This window comes from Callithrix jacchus, chromosome 21 (assembly GCF_049354715.1).
Source record: "Callithrix jacchus isolate 240 chromosome 21, calJac240_pri, whole genome shotgun sequence".
NCBI lineage: Eukaryota > Metazoa > Chordata > Mammalia > Primates > Cebidae > Callithrix > Callithrix jacchus.
Genome location: NC_133522.1, coordinates 47,204,995 through 47,230,495, shown reverse-complemented (window position 1 = coordinate 47,230,495; position 25,501 = coordinate 47,204,995). Strand labels below are relative to the sequence as shown.

The 25,501-nt window shown below is 51.0% G+C and overlaps 1 protein-coding gene across 3 annotated transcripts in view; it reads right to left on the bottom strand.

The window, feature by feature from the left end:
* The window catches only part of MX2 (MX dynamin like GTPase 2), a 68,155-nt gene that overhangs the window by 12,962 nt on the left and 29,692 nt on the right, over positions 1-25,501 (bottom strand). For all 3 annotated transcript variants that reach the window (XM_054249068.2, XM_078358584.1, XM_035283251.3), the window contains exons 2-7: positions 19,907-20,226; positions 19,098-19,290; positions 17,144-17,278; positions 15,113-15,267; positions 6,068-6,206; positions 948-1,146 (exon numbers count right to left, since the gene is read on the bottom strand). In XM_054249068.2, coding sequence (XP_054105043.1) covers positions 948-1,146; positions 6,068-6,206; positions 15,113-15,267; positions 17,144-17,278; positions 19,098-19,290; positions 19,907-20,155 — 1,070 coding nt within the window. In that variant the 5' untranslated portion in view covers positions 20,156-20,226. The remainder of the gene's footprint in view (positions 1-947; positions 1,147-6,067; positions 6,207-15,112; positions 15,268-17,143; positions 17,279-19,097; positions 19,291-19,906; positions 20,227-25,501) is intronic.

The following is a 25,501-nucleotide window of genomic DNA, read 5'->3' as shown; positions in this document are numbered from 1 at the left end:
CATGGCCCTAATTGTTTTGAAATCTTCCTCTAGCTCAGGGAGGAGAGTTTTCTCCTCCTGACTTCCAATAGCACTGGATGAAACCAGTATGTTTCATCCACTCAGAGCAGGAGCAGAGAGAAAGAACTAAGGAACCGGGTGATGGTTACTGAGTCTGCCTGTTGGCACTCCAGACCTTTGTGCAAGTCGTGTTATTTAATCCTAACCACAATCTTGCAGGGCAGTAGTAGGATCCCCTGGAGAAGACGGGAAAGCCAAAATGCAGAGAAGGGGGGACCCATGTTGCAGGTCACATAGTTAGCAAGCAGCAGACCTGCTCTGCTCAAAATCACTGTTTTCCCATGAGCTCTCCTTCCAGCACGAGTGACCCTTCAGGAATAGCAAGTTTCTGAATGAAGGGGAAAAGGGCTCCATTCAGTGGGAAAATCCCAGCGTCCTACAAACTAGGGTCTCCACAGGACGCTTTCTATTTAACAACCAGTTAGTGTGCAGACTCTAAACCCGTGGAGAGCTCCTCAGTGCAGCTTTCCCTGTGTGCCCTTTACAAAGGTAAACACGGGTTTCTGGAAGTTAGGAGCTCTGTTTTCAGTCCTGTTCCCATTCATTATTTGTTGGACCCCATTATGCTCATCTATGAAAATGGGGAAAGCTTCCCCTGCCTTATGTACCTCTTAATATAAGGGCTCAAATCAGAAAGCAAGTGGAAAGATTTTGGGACACCAAAGTGTTCCATGCTTCATGGCATGACACATTCCAGTGTCAAATCAGCATCACCATCAGAATCTAAGGCACGATAATTTGTCTAAATAAGTCAAGAAATTTAACACACAAATCAGGTGAGCATAGGTTCTGCTACCTGTGTAATTTGTGTATTCATCTTGGCCAACTCTGGCAGGGGGGCTGGCTTCCATGGAGTCTAATTCTAGGGCTTTCCAGAAGAGTCTCACCTGAAATGCGGATGTGTTTGAAAGAATGTCATTTCTTTCTTGGTTGCCTCTGCCAAGCTGAGGTTATTGGTGATCTCCTGCTGGCCCCGGCACTTCACGATCATGTAGCCCTTCTTGAGGGGGTATGTGAGGTTCCGAACCACATTTATGACACCTTTTTCGGTGCCCCTGTCCATTAGATCTGGTTTGGTCAGGATCCCTGTGAGATGGTTAAACAAGGGAAATGAAAAGGTCAATGATCCCCTCAAATAGGTTTCACTCCTACCGCACTCTGTGCTCCTTTTTTGGCTAAAAAGGTCTCCTGCAGCCTTGGTCCTCCGGTGCCTCATTCCACCCTCATTCCCTCATCGCCCTCTTCTTTGCATTTCTGTTGGCTCACCTCCTCACCCTCTCACCTAGTTCATTCAGTCTCCTGGACAGCTGACTTAACACATGTTTCTTGGGTGCCCACTGGGTGCCCAGCACCAGGGCAGCAGGCATGGTTGGAATGAACTGCTCCATGTGCCATGTTTCCAACAATGCCTCATTCCCTACTAAGTGTTTCCTACATAGACTCACTCTGCCCACTCTTGTGGCACCTCCTCTGATCTCCTCCCCGCTTTCCTCCCCCCAACCTGCCCCCACTCCTTCCTGCTTGCATTGGATTGAAAACTTCGAATTTCGAGTGCTTTTGTTTATGTTGCTTGAGGGTCAAATTGCCGCTGCATTTCTTGTTTGTGTGTGTTGAAAAGGTGAATGTCACCTTCTGTTATTATTTTTTTTTTCTGAGATTGAGTCTTGCCTGTCGCCCAGGCTGGAGTGCAGTGAGTCACTGCAACCTCCACCTCTCCAGTTCAAGTGTTTCTCCTGCCTCAGCCTTCTGAGTAGTTGGGACTACGGGCGCACGCCACCACACCCTGCTAATTTTTGTACTTTTAGCAGAGACAGGGTTTCACCATGTTGGCCAGGCTGATCTTAAACTCCTGACCTCATGATCCACCCACCTCATCCTCCCAAAGTGCTGGGATTACAGGCATGAGCCACGGTGCCCAGTTTATCTTCTGCTATTTTGTCCTTCATTTTAATTTATGGGTAAATCTGGCTCTCTGCACTACTATTCCTGAACCTCTCTCTCCAGATAAATGAATCTAGTAATATACAAGAAATAAAGAAGAAGAATGGATAGTTATAAGAGCTCTGCAGAGAGTTAACATACAGTGATGTGCTGGCGAATGACTGTGGGCAGAGGTGGGTGGTACAGTCTCAGATTGGTTGGACAGGGAGGGCCTCTCTCAGAAGGCAACATTTGGGCTGAGAGCTGAATGAAGGGAGGAGTGAGCCTAGTGGGAATGGAGAAGGAGCACTCCTGATCCTGGGTGAGAGGGAGCAGGGACAGCAGAACCATACTGGAGGGCTGTGAGCAAGACAGAGAGCGATGGGAATGAGATCAGAGAGGCAGGTGGGGCCAGGTCACCCAGGACGGTGCTTTCTAGATAAAGGAGTCGGGGGTTTATATGCATGTGAGCTGGCAGCAGGAGAGAATGTAAACAAGGGAGGGGCATGATCCGACTGACATGTTTGAAGGCCAGTGGAGAGGGCACTGCCGTGGGCAAGGTGAGAGCTAGAACAGCAGGAGCATGTTGGAGCTGGCCAGGCAGGAGACCATGTGGCTTGGCCTAGGTGGTGACAGTGGGGATGGAGAGGAGTGGATGGATTTGGCACCCAACTTGGAGGCAGAGTCACCAGGACTTCAGATACATTAGACTTGGAGGCAGGGGAGGGAGGACTCAAGAGGGATTGTTGGATTTGGCTTTAGAACTGGGTGGGCCTATGGGTTCTATGAATGAAGTGGGGAAGGCTTGGGGAGGAGGAGAATTGGAATGGAGTAGAAACCAAGAATTCTGTTTTGGTCATGTTTAACTGGAGACATTGGCCAGACAGCCAAATGGAGTTGTCCAGTGTAGCAAGGCGAGGGTTACAGGTACCGAGCGGGGAGTCACTGGCATGTAGATGGGATCCCAAACCATAACCAGATAAGATCACTAAATGTGATGATGTGTTCATAGGAGAGCCCAGACCATACTTAGAAGCCTGAGAATTGAAGAGGCAAGAAGACAAGGGGTCTAAGAATGTGACCTCCAGTTGGCCAGTGACAGAGGCAACCCGAGAGAGAGAGAGAGAGAGAGGAGAGAGAGAGAGAGAGAGAGAGAGAGAGAGGAGAGAGAGAGAGAGAGAGAGAGGAGAGAGAGAGTGTATGTGTGAGAGAGTGAGAGAGAGAGGAGAGAGAAGAGAGTGTGTGTGATAGTGTGTGTGTGTGATAGAGTGTGTGTGTGTGTGTGTGTGTGTGTGTGAGAGTGTGAAGGAACGGGGGAAGTTCAGAAAGGAGGGAGTGGGCAAGCAGGGTGACTGCTGCTGAGAAAGGAAAGGTGAGGATGGAGACGTGGCCATGTGCTCCTCAGTGCAGAGGGTGTGGGTGACCTTGACAGGAGCAGTCTCTGTCTCGAGTGGGTCCAGGAGCTCAGCTGGAGCTGAGTGAATAGGCGATGTGCATTTAGCGATGGCTGGTGGGAAAGCAGCTTAGTGATGGCCGGAAAATAGTGACCCACTGTTCTTTTTGACACTTGATATTCTCTAAACACTGTTATATTTTCATCAAATTTGCTCTATTCTCATCCTTTGGAAGTATTGTGTAGTCATTCAATTTCCTTTTTTTTTTTTTTTTTAAGAGACTGAGTTTCGCTCTGTTGCTCAGGCTGCAGTGCAGTGGTTCAATCTTGGCTCAGGGCAACCTCCGTCTCTCGAGTTCGAGCAATTCTCAAGCCTCCGCTTCCTGAGTAGCTGGGACTACAGGCACCTGCCACCACACCCAGCTAATTTTTTGTATTTTTAGTAGAGATGAGGTTTCACCACATTGGCCAGGCTAATCTCAAACTGTTGACCTCAGGGGATATGCCCGCCTTAGCCTCCCAAAGTGCTGGGATTACAGTGTGGTGGTGTGGGAGCCACCACACCCGGCCTCAATTTCCTTTTTAAAAGAATTGTAAAATACACATAACTCAAGTCTGCAAGGGAATAATTCAACTCATAAAAATAGGATGTTCCCCCTACTGTCTTCAGTTACCTTGTTTTTTTTTTAAAGTATTTCTTTTAAAATGGTAATAAAGTATACACAATGCGTATTTTCCCATTTTAGCCAGCTTAGAGTTCAGTGCCATTAAGGACATTTACATTGTTGTGTGACCATCACCACCATCCATCTCCAGAACTTTTTCTTCTTCCCAAACTAAAGCTCTTCACCCATTAAACAACCACCCACTTCCCCTCCCTCCAGGCTTTGGCAGCCACCATTCTATTTTCCATCGGCATGTGCCCTACTGCACTGGGGATGTCAAATAAGGTAGAACCATCCCGTGTTTGTCCTTTTCTTACTGGAATTTCACTTAGCATAATGTCCTTCAAGTTCGAAAGGATGTTGTGGTGTGTTTCAGAATTTCCCTCCTTTTTAAAGTTAAATAGTATTCTGTTTTACATATATGCCACGTTTTATCCATCCATCTATCCATCTTTCCATCTAGCCATCCATCCATCCATTCATCCATCCATCCAGCCATCCATTCAGCCATCCATCCATCCATCCAGCCATCCATCTATCCATCTATCCAGCCAGGCAGCCATCCATTCAGCCATCCATCACTCTAACCATCCATCCATCCAGCCAGCCAGCCATTCAGCCAGCCATCCATCTATCCATCTATCCATCCATCCATCCATTCATCCATCCATTCAGCCATCCATTCAGCCATCCATCCCTCTAACCATCCATCCATCCAGCCAGCCAGCCATCCATTCAGCCAGCCATCCATCTATCCATCTAGCCATCCATCCATCCATCCAGCCTTCCATCCATCTATCCATCCATTTATCTGTGAACACTTGGGTTCCTCCCCGCTTTGGGCTATTGTGAATAATGCTGCTATGAACATGGGTCTGCTTCTCTTTTAAGCCCAGCACACTTTTCCCTATTTCTCTACTTGACCTAGAATGCACACAAAATTTGTATTTCTGTGGGATGAAGCTAGAGGCCATTATCCTTAGCAAACTAACCCAGGAAAAGAAAACCAAATGCCACATGTTCTCACTTGAAGTAAGAGCTAAACGATGAGAACTTATGAACACATAGAGGGCAGCAACAGACACCAGGGCCTATCAGAGGGTGGAGGAGGGAGAGGGTCAGCAAAAATAACTTCTGGGTCCTAGGCTTCACACCTGGCTCATGAAATAGTCTATGCAACAAACCCCATGACACATGTTTACCTATATAACGAACCTGTACCTCCTGCACATGTACCCCTGAACCTAAAACAAAGTTAACAATAAAGTAAAATATCCCAAGTTAAAAAACAGAAGATGTACATTTATTTTATATTGTTTGGGGCTGTACTAAGAGCAGATCATGTATATCCTATGACTATAGTGATTGACTGAATTTATAATGATAACAGCTGGCTGGGCGCTGTGGCTCACGAGGCGGGTGGATCACCTGAGGTCAGGAGTTTGAGACCAGCCCAGTCAACATGGTGAAACCCCGTCTCTACTTAAAATACAAAAATTAGCCAGGCGTGGTAGCAGGTGCCTGTAGTCCCAGCTACTTGGGAGGCTGAGGCAGAAGAATCGCTTGAACCCAGGAGGCAGAGGTTACAGTGAGCCTAGATCATGCCACTGCACTCTAGCCTGGGGGACAGAGCAAAACTCTGTCTCAAAAAAAAAAAAAAGAAATAATAGCAAATATTTATTGATAACTGTTGATTATCTGAGTTTGTGACAGTGAGAGGACCAGAAAACTATTAATAAGTAGTACTCAATTTCCTTGGAGATGTTAATATTCAAACAGATCTTTTATTTTTTACTTTTTTACTTCTATTTTCTTTAGTGCTAACTTTGCTGACATGCTCAGATCCATCCACCAGGCGATAACATTACCTCCTTCAGCCCTCAGGAAGCCAATCCCGAGGAACAAACAACAGCACTCGTGTTCAGCACAGATGCAGGGCGTCTCTAATATGACACGTTCCAGGACCTCCCAAAGCCATGGGTCCCTCCCTCCCTTCCCGTCCCCTGGAAGCTTGGTTCTTTCTTCTTACCGATGGTCCTGTCGCCCTCGGGGTCCACCTCGTGGGCCATGCTCAGCGCCTCCGTGGTGGCAATGTCCACATTACAGGGAACCACCACCAGGTTGATCGTCTGCTGCCTCTGGATGTACTTCTTGATGAGAGCCTTGATCTGATGCCAAAGAATCACACAGAGAAAGAGCATGTGTCTCACTTCTGCTCAGCCAGCAACACGGCCAGGCAGATGGGCATGATGGCGCAAAGGCAACCTTGTCCCAGAGAGGGACTCGGGGCTTTGCTGGGCCGCATCCCGTCCTCGGAATGCCTGCCCTTGTGGCCCTGCCCTGCTTTCTGGTGATCTTCCACTTATCCTTCAAAGCCCATGGCTGCTATGTCTTCTTTCCTGACCTCTGAGTCCTGCGACCAGGGGCAACCCCTGTCTCCTCTCTACATCTCGCCCGAGACACCTTGGAGATCCTGCCTTCTATTAGAGTGACTTGTGTGTATGGTATATCTGACTCAGAAGCCCAGAGATGCCTTTGTGGCCATCAGTGACATCTTATCTGTCCCGGTGTCCCCATGCAGAGTCCAGCGTGGAGCCCCAGGCAGCAGGTGCTCAGTGAGCAATGCCTGCTCCCCACAAGTTCCCCAGAGGCAGGGCACTCAGATGTTTCCTGTGGAGAATATCTTCACGTTTATTCCTAACATTCGTGCTTTTTTACCTGTAATTCGTCTAGTCCAATCAGATTACAGTAATCTAATAACATTTCTCAGAATGCACAGGCACAAAGGAGATGTAGGCAACAGACACCTTAACATGCCGACTTTTAATATGATTTTTCCCTCCAGCAATGCAGTCAGACAAGGAAAAAGCTGACACCTGGGGACACAGTGCCTTAGACAGTACTCCATAGAATTATTTTAAGTTGCACACAGAAGACAAAAAGCTGCACAGCCAAAAACGAGCCCTTATGTGTCACATTAGCCTGAGCTGATGATACTGAAAAAATTGAGCAGAGGAGTCAAATAAAGTCGTGAAATACAGGCAGGCCCAATGAGACCCTGGCCGTGAGAACATCTCACTGGCTAAAGTTATAAGCAATCTTAATATTTATTTATTGAGACAGTGTCTTGCTCTGTTGCCCAGGCTGGAGTGCAGTGGTGCAATCACAGCTCACCCCAGTCTTAAACTCCTGGATTCAAGTGTTTCTCCTGCTTCGGCCTCCCGAGTAGCTGGGACTATAGACATGCACCACCATGCCTGGTTAATTTTTTAATTTTTAATTTTTGTAGTGACAGGGTCTTGCTATGTTGACCAGGTTAGTCTTGAACTCCTGGCCTCAAGCGATCTGCCCACCTTGGCCTCCTGAAGTGCTGGGATTACAGGCGTGAGTCACAGCACCTGGTCTTAAGCAACCTTTCTAAACAAGTTTTAATGCTAATCATTCTTAAATTGAAAACTCTCTTGTGTCGTGAGGCTCTCCGGCTGATGTCTGCAGGTGAGCAGACAGGGTTCTCCAGCTCTCTCCTTCCAGCACTGTTGACAATTCAGAAGGATGACTCTGCCATGGGAGCCGTCCTAGGCATTATAAGCTATCCAGCAGCCTCTGTGGCCTTTACCCACTGGATGCCTGGAGCATCCAAATCACTAGCAAGCCCTATCCCTTACCTGAGTTGTGACAAGCAAAAAGATGTCCCGACGTTGCCAGTGTCCCCTGGGGGTGCAACAGCTTTGGGCTGGGAATCACCGTATTTAGTGCACACTCACTCGTGTGCATTTGTGTAGGATCTCAGAGAGTGAAAACGCTCCCCAAAATAGTCTGTTTAGAGAAGGGCATGCCATAAGGGGCATGTTAGGTGCATGCAGCAAACATTAGCGGTGCCCGCCAGGTGCGGGGCTCTCCTGGGGTTCAGAGACTCAGCGCTGAGCATACACCCTCAGGGCCTCACAGCCCAGGAGGGGAGACAGGTAATAAACACTCACAGTGGAGACCTGTCCGGGAGAGCAAGTGGAATGGAAAGGGCCAGGCATGGGGCACAGTGCATCAGGAAAGACGGCCCTGGTGGGGTGGCCCCGCAGCAGAAACCTGCAAGGAATGAGGGGTGCCCTCTGTGGAGAGCCAGGTGGGCAGAGCACTGGGCAGTGGGAATGGAAGTGTGTGCACCAGAGCACTGGGCAGTGTGTGCACATGAAAGAGTCCAGGCAAGAGTGAGCCGAAGAGACCAAGGGGTGTAGAACTCGGATGTGATGGGTTCTACAGCCCTTGTCAATCAGTGTAAAACTCCCTGCGCTGTGTGGTCTGTTCCCCTGCAGACGTCAGCAGAAGAGCCCGTGGGTGCTGCCAAGGGAATAAGCACACAAGCAAGAGAGTTTCAACTTAAGGATGATCAACATTAAAACTTGTTTAGAAAGACTGCTTAAGGCCAAGTACTGTGGCTCACACCTGTAACCCCAGCACTTTGGGAGGCCAAGGTGGGCAGATTGCTTGAGGCCAGGAGTTCAAGACTCCCTGTGGAGTGAGGGGCCACTGCGCAGTGACAGGAAATGTGGTCCCTGAAGTAGGGGGTTGGATCGCATGGGATCCTGGAAGTTTTACACTCATTGACATGGGAATCACTGGGGAACTTTAAGGAGTGACAGCATCTGACTTGTGCCTTAAAACACAAGAGTTGTGTTGGGAACACACTTGGGATGGGTGCTGCTGAGAAGGGCAGAGGCAAAGAAACCCAGCAGGAGGCGGGCAGAGGCAGAGAAACCCAGCGGGAGGTGGGCAGAGGCAGAGAAACCCAGCGGGAGGCGGGCAGAGGCAGAGAAACCCAGCGGGAGGTGGGCAGAGGCAGAGAAACCCAGTGGAAGGCGGCCGAGGCAGAGAAACCCAGCGGGAGGCGGGCAGACGCAGAGAAACCCAGCGGGAGGCCTGCAGAGGTGGTGACCCAGGTCCACGATGGCAGCAGCTTGGGTGAGGGTGTTGGTGGAAGTGGGAAGAGATATGGGCCTTGGCATGTTACTTGAAGCAGAGCCAGGAGGCTTTGCCGGTGTACTGGACATGCTGCATGCTGTGTGAGAGGAAAAGAGAAGGGAAGGCTGACCCCAGGGGTCATGGCCTGGGCCACTGTGAGGGTGGACGTACTACTGCCTGAGATGGGGATGTCTGTGGGGTAGGCAGATGTGGGGGGAAGATCAGGTGTTGCTGGGACCCACTGAGTTTCTGTGCTGATTAGATGCTCAAGGGGAGGTGGTGAATCAGCAGCTGGAGATAGGAGCCTTGATTTCAGGGGAGAGAGTTGGGCTTGAAATACCGATTGAGGAATTGCTGAAGTGGTATTTACAGTCACGAGACTGGACTGTAGTCCAGGGAGAGACCAGGTAGAGTTTGCAATGGGAAGAGGGGATCTCTAGGGCACGGCCCCATTTGAAGGTCAGGGAAGTGTGTAAGAATTCGCCAGGGAGAGACCAGTGGGAGGGAGAGAGAGAACAGTCAGTGTGCCCAGATGCCAGTGAAGAAGACTTTCAAAGAGAGAGTGATCAAATGCATTTTGAAAACCAACACATCTGGTGGGTGAACTCTGCCAAGCGCCCATTGCTGGGAAAGTGGAGCTGTACACTAAGGCTGTGAATACAGAAAGGCCTTTCACAAGGAGTCTGGGGAGACAAATCAGGCCCGTAACAGAACCTGCCTTATTCCTTGTGAGCATTAATCAGCTTTCACATGGAAGAGAGGCATGAGTAGCAGCAATGAGATGAAAGACACATGTGTTCTTGTTGGGGGAGCTAAGATTTCCATGAGTTCTCAGGAAAATGGTGGAGAAGGCAGGGCACACATGACCAGCAGTACGACGTTGGCAGTGCCTCTGGAAATCAAAGACAATGAAGAGTTTGAGAAGAGACAAAAAAATGTGATGGGAAAGGGCAGGACTCCAGAAAGGAACACGATTGTGCAGGAAGCTCTGACTACGACCGAGCTCGTCCAACTTGCCTCATTTTGTTCTTGCTCTGTTTTGTTTTAGGTTTTTAGCAGCCTGAAGCCGTGGTTTTTGGTTTCTGTCTGTAGTAATACGTGGAAAAGAGGGATGAGGAAGGGGCTTTACTGGCCCAATCAGAAACAGAAACTAGCACCCATGACTGTACTCTCTCCTTTGGACACCCTGGATGTCCCAAGGAGGTCAGGCTCCTGAGCCACAGGAGAGCTGAAGTTCCAGGAACACGGAGGAGGATGTTCCCTACAGGAGGACAATGTCGAAGAATCAAGGAATTCCCAACAGTGGCTTCCTGGTGCTCAGAGAGGCCACCTGGAGGCCTCAGCCAGGTTGGGTAGGACAGGGCCCTGGGGCTCCAGGGAGATTGTGGGACCTGGATGGCCCGATCTACGGGAGAGAGGTCTAGGACAGACTAGAGGGGTCCAAGGAGGGTGGGAAGGTGATGGAAATGTTTGGGAATGGATTTCCAGGCTGGTCTTGACCCGAATTCTCCGCCTGCCATACAGTTCTTACCCCCTGCTCCTTCACCCTCCTAGCCTCTCACAGCCACAGTGACCATTTTCATTGTTCCCTCTAAACTCCTGTGACCCTGTTCTCCCATGCAGTTTGCTCTAAGAAAACATAATTTTCTTTCTCTCTTGAAGGCAGCACGGATACCTGGGAAGGCTCAGATGGGGAGGGAGCATGCATGGGCAGATATCCTTTTATTGTGCTTTGCAGATTTTTTTTTTTTTAAACAAATCAAAGGTTTGTGGCAACTCTGAGTTGACCAAGCCTATTGGTGCCACTTTTCTCAACAGCATATATTCACTTTCTGCCTCTGTGTCTGGCAATTTTTGTGCTATTTCCAACTTTTTCATTATTATATCTGTTATGGTGATATGAGATCATCAATTTTGGATGTTTTTATTATATCTGTTTTGGGGTGCCTGGACCATGCCCATATAATACGGAGAGCTTAATAAATGTTCTGACAGTCATCTGGTCTCTCTCCCTCTCTCTATTCCCCGAGACACTACAATATTGAAATTAGGCCAATTAATAGCTCTATAGTGGCCTCTTAGTAGAGTGGCTGTATTAGTCTGTTCTCACACTACTCATAAAGACATACCAGAGACAGTGAAATTTATAAAGAAAAAGAAGTCTAATGGACTCACAGTTCCACATGGCTGGGGATGCCTCACAAGCATGGTGGAAGGCCAACGAGGTGCAAAGGCACATCTCACATGGCGGCAGAAAGAGAGCATGTGCAGGGGAACTGCCCTTCATAAAACCATCAGATCTTGTGAGACTTAGTGACTATTATGAGAACAGCACAGGAAAAACCTGCCCCCATGATTCAATTACCTCCCACCAGGTCCCTCCCATGACACGTGGGGATTATGGCAGCTACAATTCAAGATGAGATTTGGGTGGGGACACAGCCAAAAAATCTGTGACCTTCCTTCAACTCAAAGGAAAAGTTGCATGTCTCTTACTTTAAATCAAAAGCTAGAAATGATTAAGTTTAGTGAGGAAGGGATGTGGAGGCCAAATGCTAAGCGTCTTGTGCCAACCAGTCAGCTAAGTGCTGAGTATAAAGGAAAAATTCTTGAAAGAAATTAGAAATGCTACTCCAGTAAACGTAAGATGATAAGACAGTGAGACAGGGAGGGACACACACTCTCACACAGACTCTCACACGCACACACTCGCTCACACACACAGACTCTCACATGCACACTCACACACTCACGCACGTGCACACACACTCACACAGACACACGCACAAACTCACTCACACACACAGACTCACATGCACACACAGACACACTCACGCTCGCTCACACATTCACACACACACTCTTACATTCACACTCGCTCACACACACTCACTGTCACTCACGCACGCTCACACACACAGACTCACATGCACACACTTGCACACACTCACATTCGCTCACACAGAGACTTGCACACGCTCACACTCATGCATGCACACACAGACTCATGCACAAACTCACACACTCACACGCATGCACACACACACTCTCACACAAGCACGCACACACTCGCTCACACAGACTCACACGCACACTCTCACACTTGCTCACACGCACACACACTCACTCACACACAGACACTCACACTCACGCACACAGACACACTCGCTCACACACATACGCAGACTCACATACACACACTCATGCACGTGCACACAATCAGTCGCACACACACTTGCACACACACACTCATACATGCACACACTCACACTCACACACACTCACACTTATGCACGCACACACAGACACACACTCACTGATGCACACACACTCGCTCACACACATGCACACACACACACAGAACACAACTTGCAGGTTTATATACTCCATGTTAACAAGGATGGGGCACAAAATAACTACATTCTTCATGTTCTACTTTGACAATTTCAATAACAAAATCCCTTCCTTTGTAATGATTTAAGCAAGAATTAAACAAAAGAAACTTAAGGTAGGACATTTTATTCCTAGTTTTTTTTTTAATTCTTTTTTTTTTTTTTTTTTTGAGACAGAGTCTCACTCTGTGGCCCAGGCTGGAGTCCAGTGGCACGATCTTTGCTCACTGCAACCTCTGCCTCCCAGGCTCAAGCAATTCTTGTGCCTCAGCCTCCCGAGTAGCTGGGACCTAATTAATTTTTATAAAAGACTTCTCTTGTTCACTTGGCAGTGTTTTTATATACTGCCACCCTTTCAGATCTTTTTGGTCACCAGGGCAAGACTTGGTAACCAAGCACACTGTCCAACGTGCATCATAGCTCACTGTTACAGATGGACCAGCCCCATAGGGTGTATGGCTGTAATTAGGAGCTGAAAATTAGAAATAAAAGAATATAGAGGAACAAAGCCCTTTAGAAATCTGAAACGTAAATGAAAAGCTGAGAGAGACTGCACACATTTTCCCCCAATATTTAAAACAATGGAAAACTTTTGCCATCTCAACCAATTTGCTTTTGATGAAATTGAGATCAAACTGTCTCAGACCAAATCACATGGATCCCCTGCAGAGGAGAGGATGAAGTGGCAGGAGGAAGCTGTGTGTTCTGACCCCACCTCTATTAGTCTGCTCTCACACTGCTGTAAAGAACACTACCTGAGACTGGGTAAGTATAAAGGAAAAAGGCTTAACTGACTCGCAGTTCCACAGTCTTAACAGGAAGTATGGCTCGCAGGCCTCAGGAAACTTACAATCACGGGGAAGGGCAAAGCGGGAGCAGGCACCTTCTTCACAAGGCGGCAGGAGGGGATGCGTGTGAGAATAAGGGAGTGCCACACTCTTACACCATCAGCTAGGCCAGGCGCAGTGGCTCATGCCTGTAATCCCAGCACCCTGGGAGGCTGATCACCTGAGATCAGGAGTTTGAGACCAGCCTGGCAAAGGTGTTGAAACACTGTCTCTACTAAAAATACAAAAATTAGCCAGCCCTGGTGGTGGGTGCCTGTAATTGCAGTTACTCAGGAGGCTGAGGCAAGAGAATTGCTTGAACCTGGGAGGCAGAGATTTCAGTGAGCTGAGATCATGCAATTACAGTTCAGTTTGAGCAACAAGAACAAAACTCCATCTCAAAAACAAACAAACAAACAAAAAATCAGCTCTCATGAGAACTCCCTCACTATCACGAGAATGGCATGGGGAAAAACTCCCCTGTGATCCTTATCTCCTCCCACCTGGCCCCTCCCCTGTCATTTGGGGATTACAGTTTGAGATGATATTTGGGTGGGGACACAGAGCCAAACCATATCACCACCCAAGGATCTGTTGCAGTCTCTAAGAAATCCCACAATTTGATGGATGAATCAGCCACCCTCCTAGAGGGCTAAGAAATATGGAATTAGTCACTTAACTCAGCAAGGGATATGAGCTAATTACCCTGCTCTCAGAGAGACAGAGAATGGTGATTTGGATGTTGAAAAAGAAAGGATAAGCTCACTAACCAAGATTCTGCCCAGAACAGCAGGGCTAGAGGAGGCCACACCCAGAAGGCTCTTGGACCTACCATCCCTTAATTTGGCTGTGGTTGGGCTCTCAACACTGCCAGTGTCTCCCATAAAATGGAAGGAGCCAGGAAAGTGGCCTCAGGTTGAGTATAGGAGGGCCTTGTCTTCCCAGCCTTCCCCTGCCCTGGCGTCCACTCTGTTTCCTTGAATTCCACATGAGCTGGCTTGGCAAAGCATGACAGGGCTGGTCTGGGGACCGGCCCAGCCCAAACAGAGGCTGTGCACAGGTTTTTTTGGACAACATTTGATTCAGACACCTGAGCGAGGACTATGTTTTCAGGCAAACTCATGTTCATTTATTTATTTTTGAGACAGAGTCTCTCTGTCACTCAGGCTGGAGTGCAGTGGCACAACCATGGCTCACTCCAGCCTCGACCTCCTGGGCTCAGGTGATCCTCCCACCTTAGCCTCCCAAGTAGCTGGAACCATAGGCATGCACCATTGCACCCAGCTAATTTTGTTTATATTTTGCAGAGATAGGGTCTCACTATGTTGCCTAGGCTGGTCTAGAACTCCTGGCCTCAAGTGATCCTGCTGCCTTGGCCTCCCAAAGTGTTGGGATTATAGGGTGAGCCACCGTGCCTGGCCTCATGTTTAGGTGGGTAGGTTGTTGGCTTACGTGTGTCCCTGTTGCCTGGCCATCCTCCCTCTCCTCTGTGCCTCTCCTGCCCCTACCAGAGGACCACAGTCCATATTCTGATTTACATAACATTCATTTTTTAAAATACTGCCAAAAAGGACAGATTTCACGAAGAATCCAAATGTCTGTCCTCTTTCTGACTATCAGCACAGCTGTTCACACTGGGCTCACAGTCCTGCGTGACTGGGCAGGATGTGCACTCCATGAGCCTGCCAGTCCCACGGAGTCCACTTCTCTTTTTAATGTGACTTGTCAAGTCCAAGTCAGAACCTGGGCATGAGGCCCCACCTGGGCGGGTCCTACCTGAGACTCCTTCCTTATCCCTCAATATAAAGCTTCACTCCGGGAGGTGCACCAGTACCCTGGGGACCTCTGACCCCTCCCCCACTTCAGCTGAGCCCAGTCCCAAATTCCAGAAGGGCTTACCTGCAGTCCGATGTCTTGGGGCTGGTTGCCCACAGCCACCCTGGCAATGCCGGGAAGGTCGATGATGGTCAGATCTGCGACCTCAGGGGAGGTGATCTCCAGGGTGATGAGCTCATGGCTGATGCCCAGGCCATTCCCGGCCATGATGTTCTGGGCTATGGAGGTCAGGAGGGGAGAAACCCTGAGCCCTCTTTAATGATCCCTGAGACGAAGCAGTTACTGAAGGGAACAATTGCTTCTTTCCAGGGTCTGAGAGCTTCGGTGGGTCCCTGGTGTTTAGAAAACATTTCAGAGAAGCCTGCATAGGGATCTCAGAAGCCACTGAGATGGCTGTTCAATATGTAGGTGCACAGACCTACATTTCCCAAAAGACGAGAAGAAAACATACTGGCATATTAGCAATGGGACTGTGGATGGGTTCTGTTCTCTTTCTTCCTGCTTTTCAGCATTTTCCAGTGAGTGCTGCGGTAGTTTTAAAACATGTCCACCAATACTTCAACATCCCTCCCTTCGAAAGGTGGAGGCATGAGCATGGGCTAGACATAGGGGCTTGTTTCTAATGAATACATGCAGTGGAGGTCACCGTGTATGACCAGTTCCTAAATGGATCATGGCTTCCCTCTTGATTCCTTTGGATAGCCAGCCCTTGGGGAAGCTGGCTGCCATGTCACAGGGACACTAAGTAGCTACGGAGAAGCCCCAAGGTAAGGAAGTGTGGCCTCCTGCCAACTGCTTTAGTGGAGATTATCAGGTGGTTTTCCAAAGTGGTTGCACCAACTTACATTCCCACTAGCAGTGGAGGGGGGTCCAAGATGCTATTCTAAAGATCTCTTGGCTTGGGTTTGCTCACTACTCATTCTCACCCAAAACCTTTACCAAGCCTGCACACATGGTATGCTGTTGGTCTGCTAGAGACAGCTCTCCTGGCCCTGCCCCACAGAACTCATGGCTGGACAGACTCCAGAAGGATGTCAACAAACATTGCAGGATGTACCGGGAGCACTGGCGTGGCTGTGGTGGGCACAGTGGGGGTGCAGACCTCTGCAATTTGAAGTTAAGAAATTTGCTTATTGAGGATATCCAGCAGTTCCTGTTTTACAGTGGTGAACACTGACATTGGGGTCAGGACTCTCTATTTGGGAAGGGATCCTTCCAGAAAGCCGTTTGATCCAGGCAGACAGGGGTTCTCTGGGAAAGGGCCGAGCCCATGAGGTCGTCTAAAGGCCTCCCACTCAGACACTGCGTTTGCTATTCAGTAACACAAAAGGCCTTCCTTGGACTGAGTTCCTCCCTGTGGGGAGTCTTGGTACATTCAGGGTAGTTTTTCCATCTATCCTGGCTGAGTCCAGGATGGGTCATGCAGGCGGGACAGGGGAGAAGCCTTTAGGGAGTGTGAGAGGCTCCAGTGCACTCCAAGGGACTTGGCCACCAGGGCCCCTCTGGGGACAAGGCTGTGGACTCCAGGAGCAACTGAGCCTTTTCTGATCAGCCACGGCCAAGAAAAAGCATCGGGAAACCTGCTTCACATCTGGGTGAGCGGGTTCTCTGTTTGGAGGGGTGCTGAGTGGAAAGGTAGCTGGCTATGATTGGGCCTCAGGAAGACAAGTCATGGTTGTGGCAGCTGTGTGGGGGGGAGGCAGGGGTCCTGCAGCGGCACTTCTAAAGGGGGCACAGGTGACCAGTGATCCAAAAATGGAGTGGGGATTGGGCAGGTGAAGAGGAGAATCCTGGAAGGAAGAGAGGGTGAGTTCCCCATGGAGTGGAGAAAGCTGGGGCTGGGGGAGGAGCAGGAGAGGACGGGCAAGACCAGCCACGTGGGCTGTGGGCTGCTAAGGAAAGCCACCAGCATGAGATGGCTCGATGAGAGAGGACCTGGACAAGGACCTGGAGGGATGGTGGAGGTGAGTGGTCAGCTCCATGCTCTCTGGGAGGTGAGTGGTCACTGTGGGAGTGACTTGAGAAAGAGGAGAAGGAAGCGAGGAAGAGAGAGGAGCGACTGTCAGATCTGAGCCTCAGGACAACGTAGCCTACCTTTGTGTATCTCCTTCTCCACCTGGCTGGGCTCCTGCAGCTTCAGTTCAGTGTTCCGGTAGCTGATCCTTCCGGCCCACTCCTCATGGGGCTGCTTTTTCAGTTTCAGCACCAGCGGACATCTGGTTACGATTCCTGAACAAGAGGTTCCCCAACACCCTCAGTTTCCTTTCAAAGAGGGGGCGCTGGGCCCTTCCCTCCTAGGACCTGCCCCATGAGGACCTCGTCTGAGCTTTCTGGCTCTCCCTGGCACCTGGTAGTAAGTGAGGGGGTTGGATTGAGCACGTGCAAAGAGGCACAGGTCCCCGGGGGTGCTGCTGTCCTTGGGAAGTGTTCGCTGCCTGAGTGAGCGCCCTGAGCTCCAGTGGACATGAGCAAGTGGCCACAGCCGCAGTCCCCTGTCACAGCTGCAGCCCTCAGCATGCTGCCCTGTAAGTGAGGAAGCGGGTGCTGGAACTTGGGCAGTATCCAGGCTCCCCTGTCTTCCTGTGGCTGGAGTCAGCATGGCAGGTGTCTGCCCTAGGCCCTGCAATTGTCCTGGTGGGGAGCCCTGGTTCGGGTGCGGTATGGGGGCCAGCCAGAATGTGGACCAGTGAGACCCACCCCAGGGCCATGGAACCCCTCTCAAGGAGTGGGAGCCTGGAGGAGAAGCTGGACATCTGGATGGAAGGGTAACAGGAATCCTGACGGTCCCTTTGAGGCAGCATCCTCCAATGCCACTGAACCCAGGAAAGGTGGGAGCAGTGCTGAGCTCATTGGGGTGGGTGCCCTCACGCTCCTGCTGTGAAGCCCAGAGAACCCGCACACTTTGTCCCGTGGCCTATAGGGAGGTATTGCCCCATCTTCCAACTAGGGGACTCACCCGGGGTCCCATGCCTGCCCTCTGGCATTTAGACTCTCTACCCTGAAGTCTCCCTGCCCCAAATGCTGATCCCAGAGCACAGAGGAGGACTGGCTGTCACACACCCACTGTTACTCTCTCCTGCCTCATGCCCAGTGCTGACGGGCAGCTTACAGGACACACTGGGTAAAGGACCGGGCTGCAGGCAGCGGGCACTGTGGCTTTGAGGTTGTGGCAGCTGGCTCTGTGCCCTCGGGTTCGGGTTGGGTTGAGAAATGAGTAGCAGAGGCAGGAGAGGGAGCCAGGGAGGAAGAGAAGGAGCTAGGCGCTCTCCACTGCTGCAGTGCCCACCCCACCACCACCCCCCCCCACCCCGCCCCTGCACACCGCTCTTTCTCCAGGTTCTGGAAGCTGCTCCCCTTCCTGTCCCACCCACTTCCTGGAGGCTTCCCCGTGCCTTGCTTTCCCCACTGTAAAAACCCCTTTCTAAACATTCTCCAGTACCCACTCTGAGGGTACCGCCTTTATAATTTTTCTTTATAAATATTTTGTTAAATTATAAACATACAATGGCTTCTACATTCTACATAGATGTGTGAAAGTTTGTTTCTCCAAGGAGAAGGTATCCTATTATATCATGATCCTAGATAAGAGGTTTTCAAAACATTGAGAGAATTCTTTAAGAAGCTTCGCCTGTCACCTAAAACTTACCGATTTAACCCGATCAAAGAAATGCTTCTACATTCTTACAGAGACCACTAGGAAGAGACGGCAAGGCCCCCGCACCCTGACTGGCACAGGGCAGTGAGAGCTATTTAAATGTGTATAGGGAATCTGGCCCTCTGCCACCAAGCCTGAGGAGCTGCCCTGCTGGGGCTCTCGCAGTGGCCTGTCTCTCCCAGAGGCCTGTCTCTCCCAGAGGCCTGTCTCTAAGTGACTTGTCTCTCCCAGTGGCCTGTCTCCCAGTGGCCTGTCTCTCCCAGAGGGATGTCTGTCCCAGAGGCGTGTCTCTCCTAGAAACTTGTCTCTGAAACCACTTGGTGCTCAGGGAACCTTCGTGGCTTACAGGTGGCACTGCTTGCTCTAGAGGGAAGACGGGCCATTGGAACTTACCGCTGCCTCTGGGAAGGGCGACTCCTGACAGTGCCTCGAGCACAGAGCTCTTGCCCGAGCTCTGGTCCCCGATGACCGCGATGGCTGGCAGGGCCAGGTCCTGCTCCACACCCAGAGCCCGCAGGGAGTCGATGAGGTCGATGAAGGGGCGCACCTTCTCCTCGTACTGGCTGTACAGGTTGTCCTCGGGCCCCTGGGGAGGGCAGAACAGATGCCACTGCCTTGACCCTGATAGGGTTCCTGGTGTCATGGGGAATGTGGCAGCATTTGTGCAGCTCTGATGTTGGGTTGGGGTGCAGACAGGAGGTGAGAAGGTGGCTGGGGGCACTGCTGTTAGCAGAGGCCCTTCTGTTCTCCTCCTGTTGAGGCCTCCCTGGGGCAGCTGCTGGGAGGATTTGGCTGCGGGTGTGCAGGGTATCCCTCCCGGGGAGGGGCTGGGAGCCCTGAGCCGGGAAGAAGTTCCATGAGGCAGAGGCTCCCAGCCAGAGGGAGGAGAGGGGCTGGGCTGGGCGCTGCAGAGCTGGGGAGGGTGGCAAGTGGGTGGGCTGGCGGTATGATGGCTGTGGAGGAGGCTAGAAGAAAAGCCCCAGGAAGGGGACCCCTGCATGCAGAACCCCCAGACCCACATCACAGCAGGAGAGTCTGTGTACATTCCTGATAATTCTTGGATGTGACCAGGGGCGCTGGGGACACCAGCTGTGCCGGAGGAGCAGGCTGGCAAGTTCTATGACTGTGGTGGGCTTATGTGACAGCCCTCTGCACCGGCAGCCAGAATGCCCCCTTTCCGAAAGTCTCTTCTCTGGGCTTACCTTTGCCCTCAGTTGGCTCCTGTTGCCTGGTGGTGGCTGATTGTTCAAATTGAGTAAGTTGAAGTCCTTGGCGAGGAAAGCAGCGTCCTTTTCTACCTGCTGCCAGTTCGGGACAGACATTGTTTGTCGTGGCCCCATGCTGAATGCCGGTGGTTGTTGCTGGAAGTAATTCATTTCTTTTTTCAGGTAGTGTTGGGGAGAAAATTGATTTCTCTTCCGGTAGGGCCAAGACATGTGGGCCTTAGACATGTGCTGTCTCCCCGTCAGAGCTGGGGGATGTTTTCTCTGCTACTTGGCACGTCCAATCTTCCTGACAAGCTCTGCAAAGACACAAGAGGGAGAGTGGCCCACACGTCACCAGGAAATCCTGCCTGAGGTAGCACTTTTGCCAATCCCTCCTCGCTCCATCTACAACCTACCCCCTACACACAGATGCAGAGTCCAGGGGTCCAGTGCAGGGCCCCTGACTACAGGAGGGGCTCTTGGCAGCCACAGAGCATGAGCAGGATTTCTACCGGCCTGGCACTGGGGAACAGGGGCAGTGGACTCCACATTCCCAGTGGAGAGTCCCAATGTTCCTCCTTTGTTACTTCTTTTTCTTCTTCTTCTTTTTTTCCTGAGACAGGGTCTCACTCTGTCACCCAGTGGAGAGTGCAGTGGTGGAATCAGGGCTCACTGCAGCCTCAACCTCCCCGGACTCAAGCAATCCTCCTACCTTAGCTTACCGAGTATTTGGGACTAGAGGCGTGTACCACCATGACCCAGTTAGTGTTTGTTTGTTTGGTAGAGATGGGATTTTGCCATGTTGCTCAGGCTGGTCTCAAAACTCCTGGGCTCAAGCAATCCGTCCGCCTCAGCATCTTAAGTGCTGGGGATACTGCCACAAGCCACCACACCCAGTCTCCTTTGTCACCTCGGATGGTCTGTGCCATATATGGCATCGGGCCTCTGGGGCTCAGGACAGGCAGGAGAACCATTAGGTGCAGAGATGAGAGGCAGCACCTCCTGGGCCTGCTGGAAGCCAGACCTGGTCCCACATCAGGCTTGGCCGGGCACTGGGGAAATGTGGGAAAAGCACGTGTTGGGCCCAGTTCTCAGGCTGTGGCCTGCACTCGGCTAAAGGCAGCATCGTGCCGAGACATACATTAACTTTCACAGCAAGCCTACACATTTGCGCCTTATATGTATTTTCAGGGCCAAGAAACTGACATCCCGGAGGGCCAGTGACGCCTAAACCAGGACTCAGAGCCGGGCCTGTGCTCCAGGCAGGAGCCCCCACACTCTGCCTTGCACTGTATCCCCCTTTCCTCTAGTAGTGAGGTGGATCTAGGAGGCTGAATGGTGTCCCCACAGCCCCCATGAAATTTATGTTCACCTGGAACCTGGGAACATGACTTGCTGTAGGAAAAACGCTCTTTGCAGATATAATTACGGTGAAGATTTGGAGATGAGATCACCCTGGATTTAGAGTGGGCCCTCGATCTCATCCCAGGTGTCTTTATCAGAGACAGGCAGAGGCATTTATTGAGCACCTGCTGTGTGCTGGGCTCTGGACACCCAACCAGGACACTCTGCCACTTTTGGTGCTGACAATCTGATGGTGGAGGCAAGAGTCCAAAGCTGCATCCCAGCATCTGCACAGTACATTTCCGGATGGATTCTGTCTCCCCAGCTGCAACGTTTGGGACACAGAGACACACAGGGAGAAGAGCCTGTGAGGACAGAGGCAGTGACTGCAGTGCTGCAGCCCAGGCCAGGGAATGCCAAGGCCTGCCACAGCCACCAGGAGCTGGGAGGAGAGGACAGTTCCCCTTGGGGCCTCCAGAAGAAACCAGCTCTGCAGATGCCTTGATCTGGGACTTCCAGTCTCTAGGGCTGTGGGAGAACCAATGTGTGCTGTCTAAGCCACCCAGTCTGTGGTCTTATACCATGGCAGCCTGAGCAGACTCATACAAGGGTACGAATCTGTATGTGCCAGGCACTTTCCACCAAATGGATGTCGTGGTGACCATGCCAAGCCCTCACTCCTGGCACACTGTCCTAGCAGGGAAACGCCCAGACAAATACACTAACCAACAAGGAACTCCAAGCGATGATGGAGTGTCTAGGGAAAGACAGGCGGTGGGTTTGAGATTCTGGGGTAAGGGTAACTTAGGTGCCCACTGGAGGGTGTGCCTGGGGATGGGCAGAGGATCAAGGCTTGGAGGAATTGGGAGCAGCTTCCCCTGCAGAGGAAATGCATGTGCAAAGGTCCTGAGGTCAGAATGAGCCCAGGGAATGGGAAGATGTGGTGACAGGAAAAAGAGGGAGGACAAAGGCTTGCGAGATGTGGGCAAAGGCCTTGCATTCTGTGTGGGTGTGTGGAAGGCCTTTGGAGGGTTCTGAGCTGGGCATTCATGTGGGTAAGGAGACCAGGTACAATAAAGGACAAAGCCATGGGCCAGGGAGGGCATGAAGAGGGAAGGTTTACACACAGCCAGAGTCCTGGGGCTTTGGGACAGTTAGGCCAGGGCACAGGCTCAGGCTCTGTATGACTGGATCTCATGTGTCCAGAGTTTCTCCTTCAAGCAACCTGCCACATCTGCTACCTGTGGCACCTGCCAGCTTTCAGCATGGCAGCCTGGAGGAGTGGGGAGCCAGCCCCTGGGGCTACCTCCCACCTCAGGGACCTGTGGACCACCTCCCCCTTCTCCCACCTCTCCCCCTTCTCCCATGTTTCCATGTAGCTCATTAGAAGGTCCACGTAGGATGGAGTCCAGGCATCCTCATGGGGTCTGCTGTAGGGGCCTTCCCCATCCCTGCTCACAAGCAGGACCCTCCTCCAGCTGCCTGGGATCACAAGCCTGTGTGGAGGCTCCACTCAGTGAGAAGCAGGGCTGGGCTACACCAAGGCAGCGCATCCTCCACAGGGTGGCAGCTCCATCTCCCTCAGATAAGGCCCACAATCTGGGTTCAGGATAAAGATTTAGAAAGCAGGGTTGGGGCCGTCCAGCACAAGGGCTGTCCATGGGACCCAGGGCATGTGCTGAAATCTCTTTGTGTGTCCATTTCCACATCTAGAAAATGGGGCTGACCATTCCCCCTGCGGATGTGGGAGGGTTTAGTGCAATTACTTATAGAAAGGCTCAGCAGCAAGCCAGGCATGTGTGGTACAAAGGCTGGACGCTGGTGCCAATGCTGTCATGTGGCGCTGGTCTCTGCAGAGGGGACGCCAGGCTTCTTACCACCCACTTTCTTGGAAGGGCAGGGCTGCTGGGCCTGCAGACACCCCTTCTTAGGAGGACCCCTTTAAAGTCCTCCTTTTTTCCTGGGGGGCTCTAAAAGACAAGTCCAGGGGCAATGCCCTTTCAGAAACAATGGCTGTTTGCATGCGGTGGTGAGAGCCAGCTGGATTCTGGATGCTTTGAAGCCATGGTCAACAAGTGTGCTAATCACGGCTGTGGGGCTGAGGGCAGAGAGGAGTTGGGGAGAGCAGGAAGATTTGTGGCCAGAGCTGCTGGAGGAGGAGCCGCACAGTTCCGTAGGGCCTTGGGCTGGTGACTGCCTGGAGCCATGGCGGGTGTGGGCTTCGGCCTCCAGGACACCCTCATCCTAATGACCAATCCCGCCACTTCTCTCCAGTGCCTACTCCCAATAAGGCACAGAGAGGGTGCGGTTCACCCAAAGTCACACAGTGCATGGCGGGTGTGGGCTTTGGCCTCCAGGACACCCTCATCCTAATGACCAATCCCACCACTGCTCTCCAGTGCCTACTCCCAATAAGGCACAGAGAGGGTGCGGTTCACCCAAAGTCACACAGTGCATTGGTGACAGCTGGGGCTCCTGGGCCTGGCAGACACCCTTCTTGCCACCACAAATTTATCTGCCTGAGCTCCACGGCTCCCCAACTGGGTTCCTCCCCCTCTCTGAGCCACAGTTCCTGAGTCAATGTGAGTCTTCATTCACTCCATAAGCATTTATTGAGCGCCTTCTGTGTGTCGGGCTCTGGACACCCAGCCAGGACACATTGCCACCTCTTTTGGCTCTGACAATCTGATGGGGGAGGCAACAGTCAAAAGCTGCATTCCCACCATCTGCATGATACCTTTCCTGATGGATTCTGCCTGTTTCTTGTCTCCCCAGCTGCCATAAGGCCCCCAGGTGGGGCAGGGCGGGGATTTTTACCCGTTTTTTTCACAGCTGTACCTGCAGCTCAGAGTACCTGGCATACAGTAGGAGCTTAATAAAGGCTGTGGAGGAAAAAACCAATAAAAATGGTGAAAGCATTTCCTGTACTGGAAACTGCCATGCACCCATTAAAGTGTCTTGTCTCCTAACGTGAGATGCAACCCAGTGGCTAAGCTGAAGTCCTGACTGCCAGCTGCATTAAGAGACAAAAAAGGAAACATTGATGCAGAGAGTAGATAAGATGGGCGTTTGCAGTTGCTCATGATTTGGGGATTCTACAGAAGCACAGAGGGTTTATGACATCTGTGATTGTCCCCATCAAAAATTAGTGAGGGATCAATAACTTATTAGAAGCTACTCAACATCCAGAGGGGATATCAGATTCTAACGTAGAAGCTTATAGTTCAGAGGCCGTCCCAGAAGTCGAGGGCAATGTCTTCACCGACTTCATGCTAAAAAAGTGCTTTAAACACTATATTGTGGTTCTAAAATAGTAATCGACATCTGTCCACCAAACTTTCAGAGAGAAAACTGGATCCATTCATAACTGACTCATAATCATCAACGCCAACTTCTGACAAGTAATACTGGCAATCTCAAAAATGCTTTCTCAGTAAAGGTGGAATCCGGTCGTGTCAGGACACCCGCTTCTGAGTGCCACAATCCTTCCTAGCTACATTACTCCAGAATTGTTTGGATCGTGGAAAAGGTAAATGAGTTTTACATGCAATGCATATAGGTCAGGACATTTTCTAGAATTGGCTCAGAAAGTGGTAGAGTCCTATCTGCAACCACTATAACCCAGGTAAGACGGTGAAGGCGAGGCGGTCCAGAGCCAGGGGCTCACGAATTCGAGTCTACCTCTTGCTAGACTTTCTATTCTCAGCACAGACAATACCTACTTTCCTGTAAAAAGATTGTGGGACTTACTGTCCTGGGGGGTCCTTCTTCCAACAGGGACACTTCACTGTCTGAATCACCCTTAGTATTGGAAAAACACAGAATCAATCCCATGCTGAAGCTGAGCTTGCCTGACTATGAAACGCCCTCAATCTCTGAGCTTTGAGCTTTGCCACAGCTTTACTGGCCATGCAGTCTTGGCCTTTACCTGTAGGCAGAAGATTACTCCTTAATGCCTAGGTTGAGGATATAACAGGCTATTGGTGCGACCATCTCCGAGGGCTCACTTAGTCCAGCATCCCACAAGATCATAACAGGATCCCGTACGCGACCAGGAGCAACTCCAGCAAGCCCTGACTGCTCCGTTGCATGCACACCATGAAGCACTGTCAAGGATTCACCTCACACACCAAGTCTTGTGCCCAGAGGAGATGCCAGCAAGAGAAAATGCCATCCAAACTTGTTCTGACCTCCAGCCTGGTCTCGGTCCACTGGAAGAGACCTCAAGGCACAAACTCTTCAGTCCTT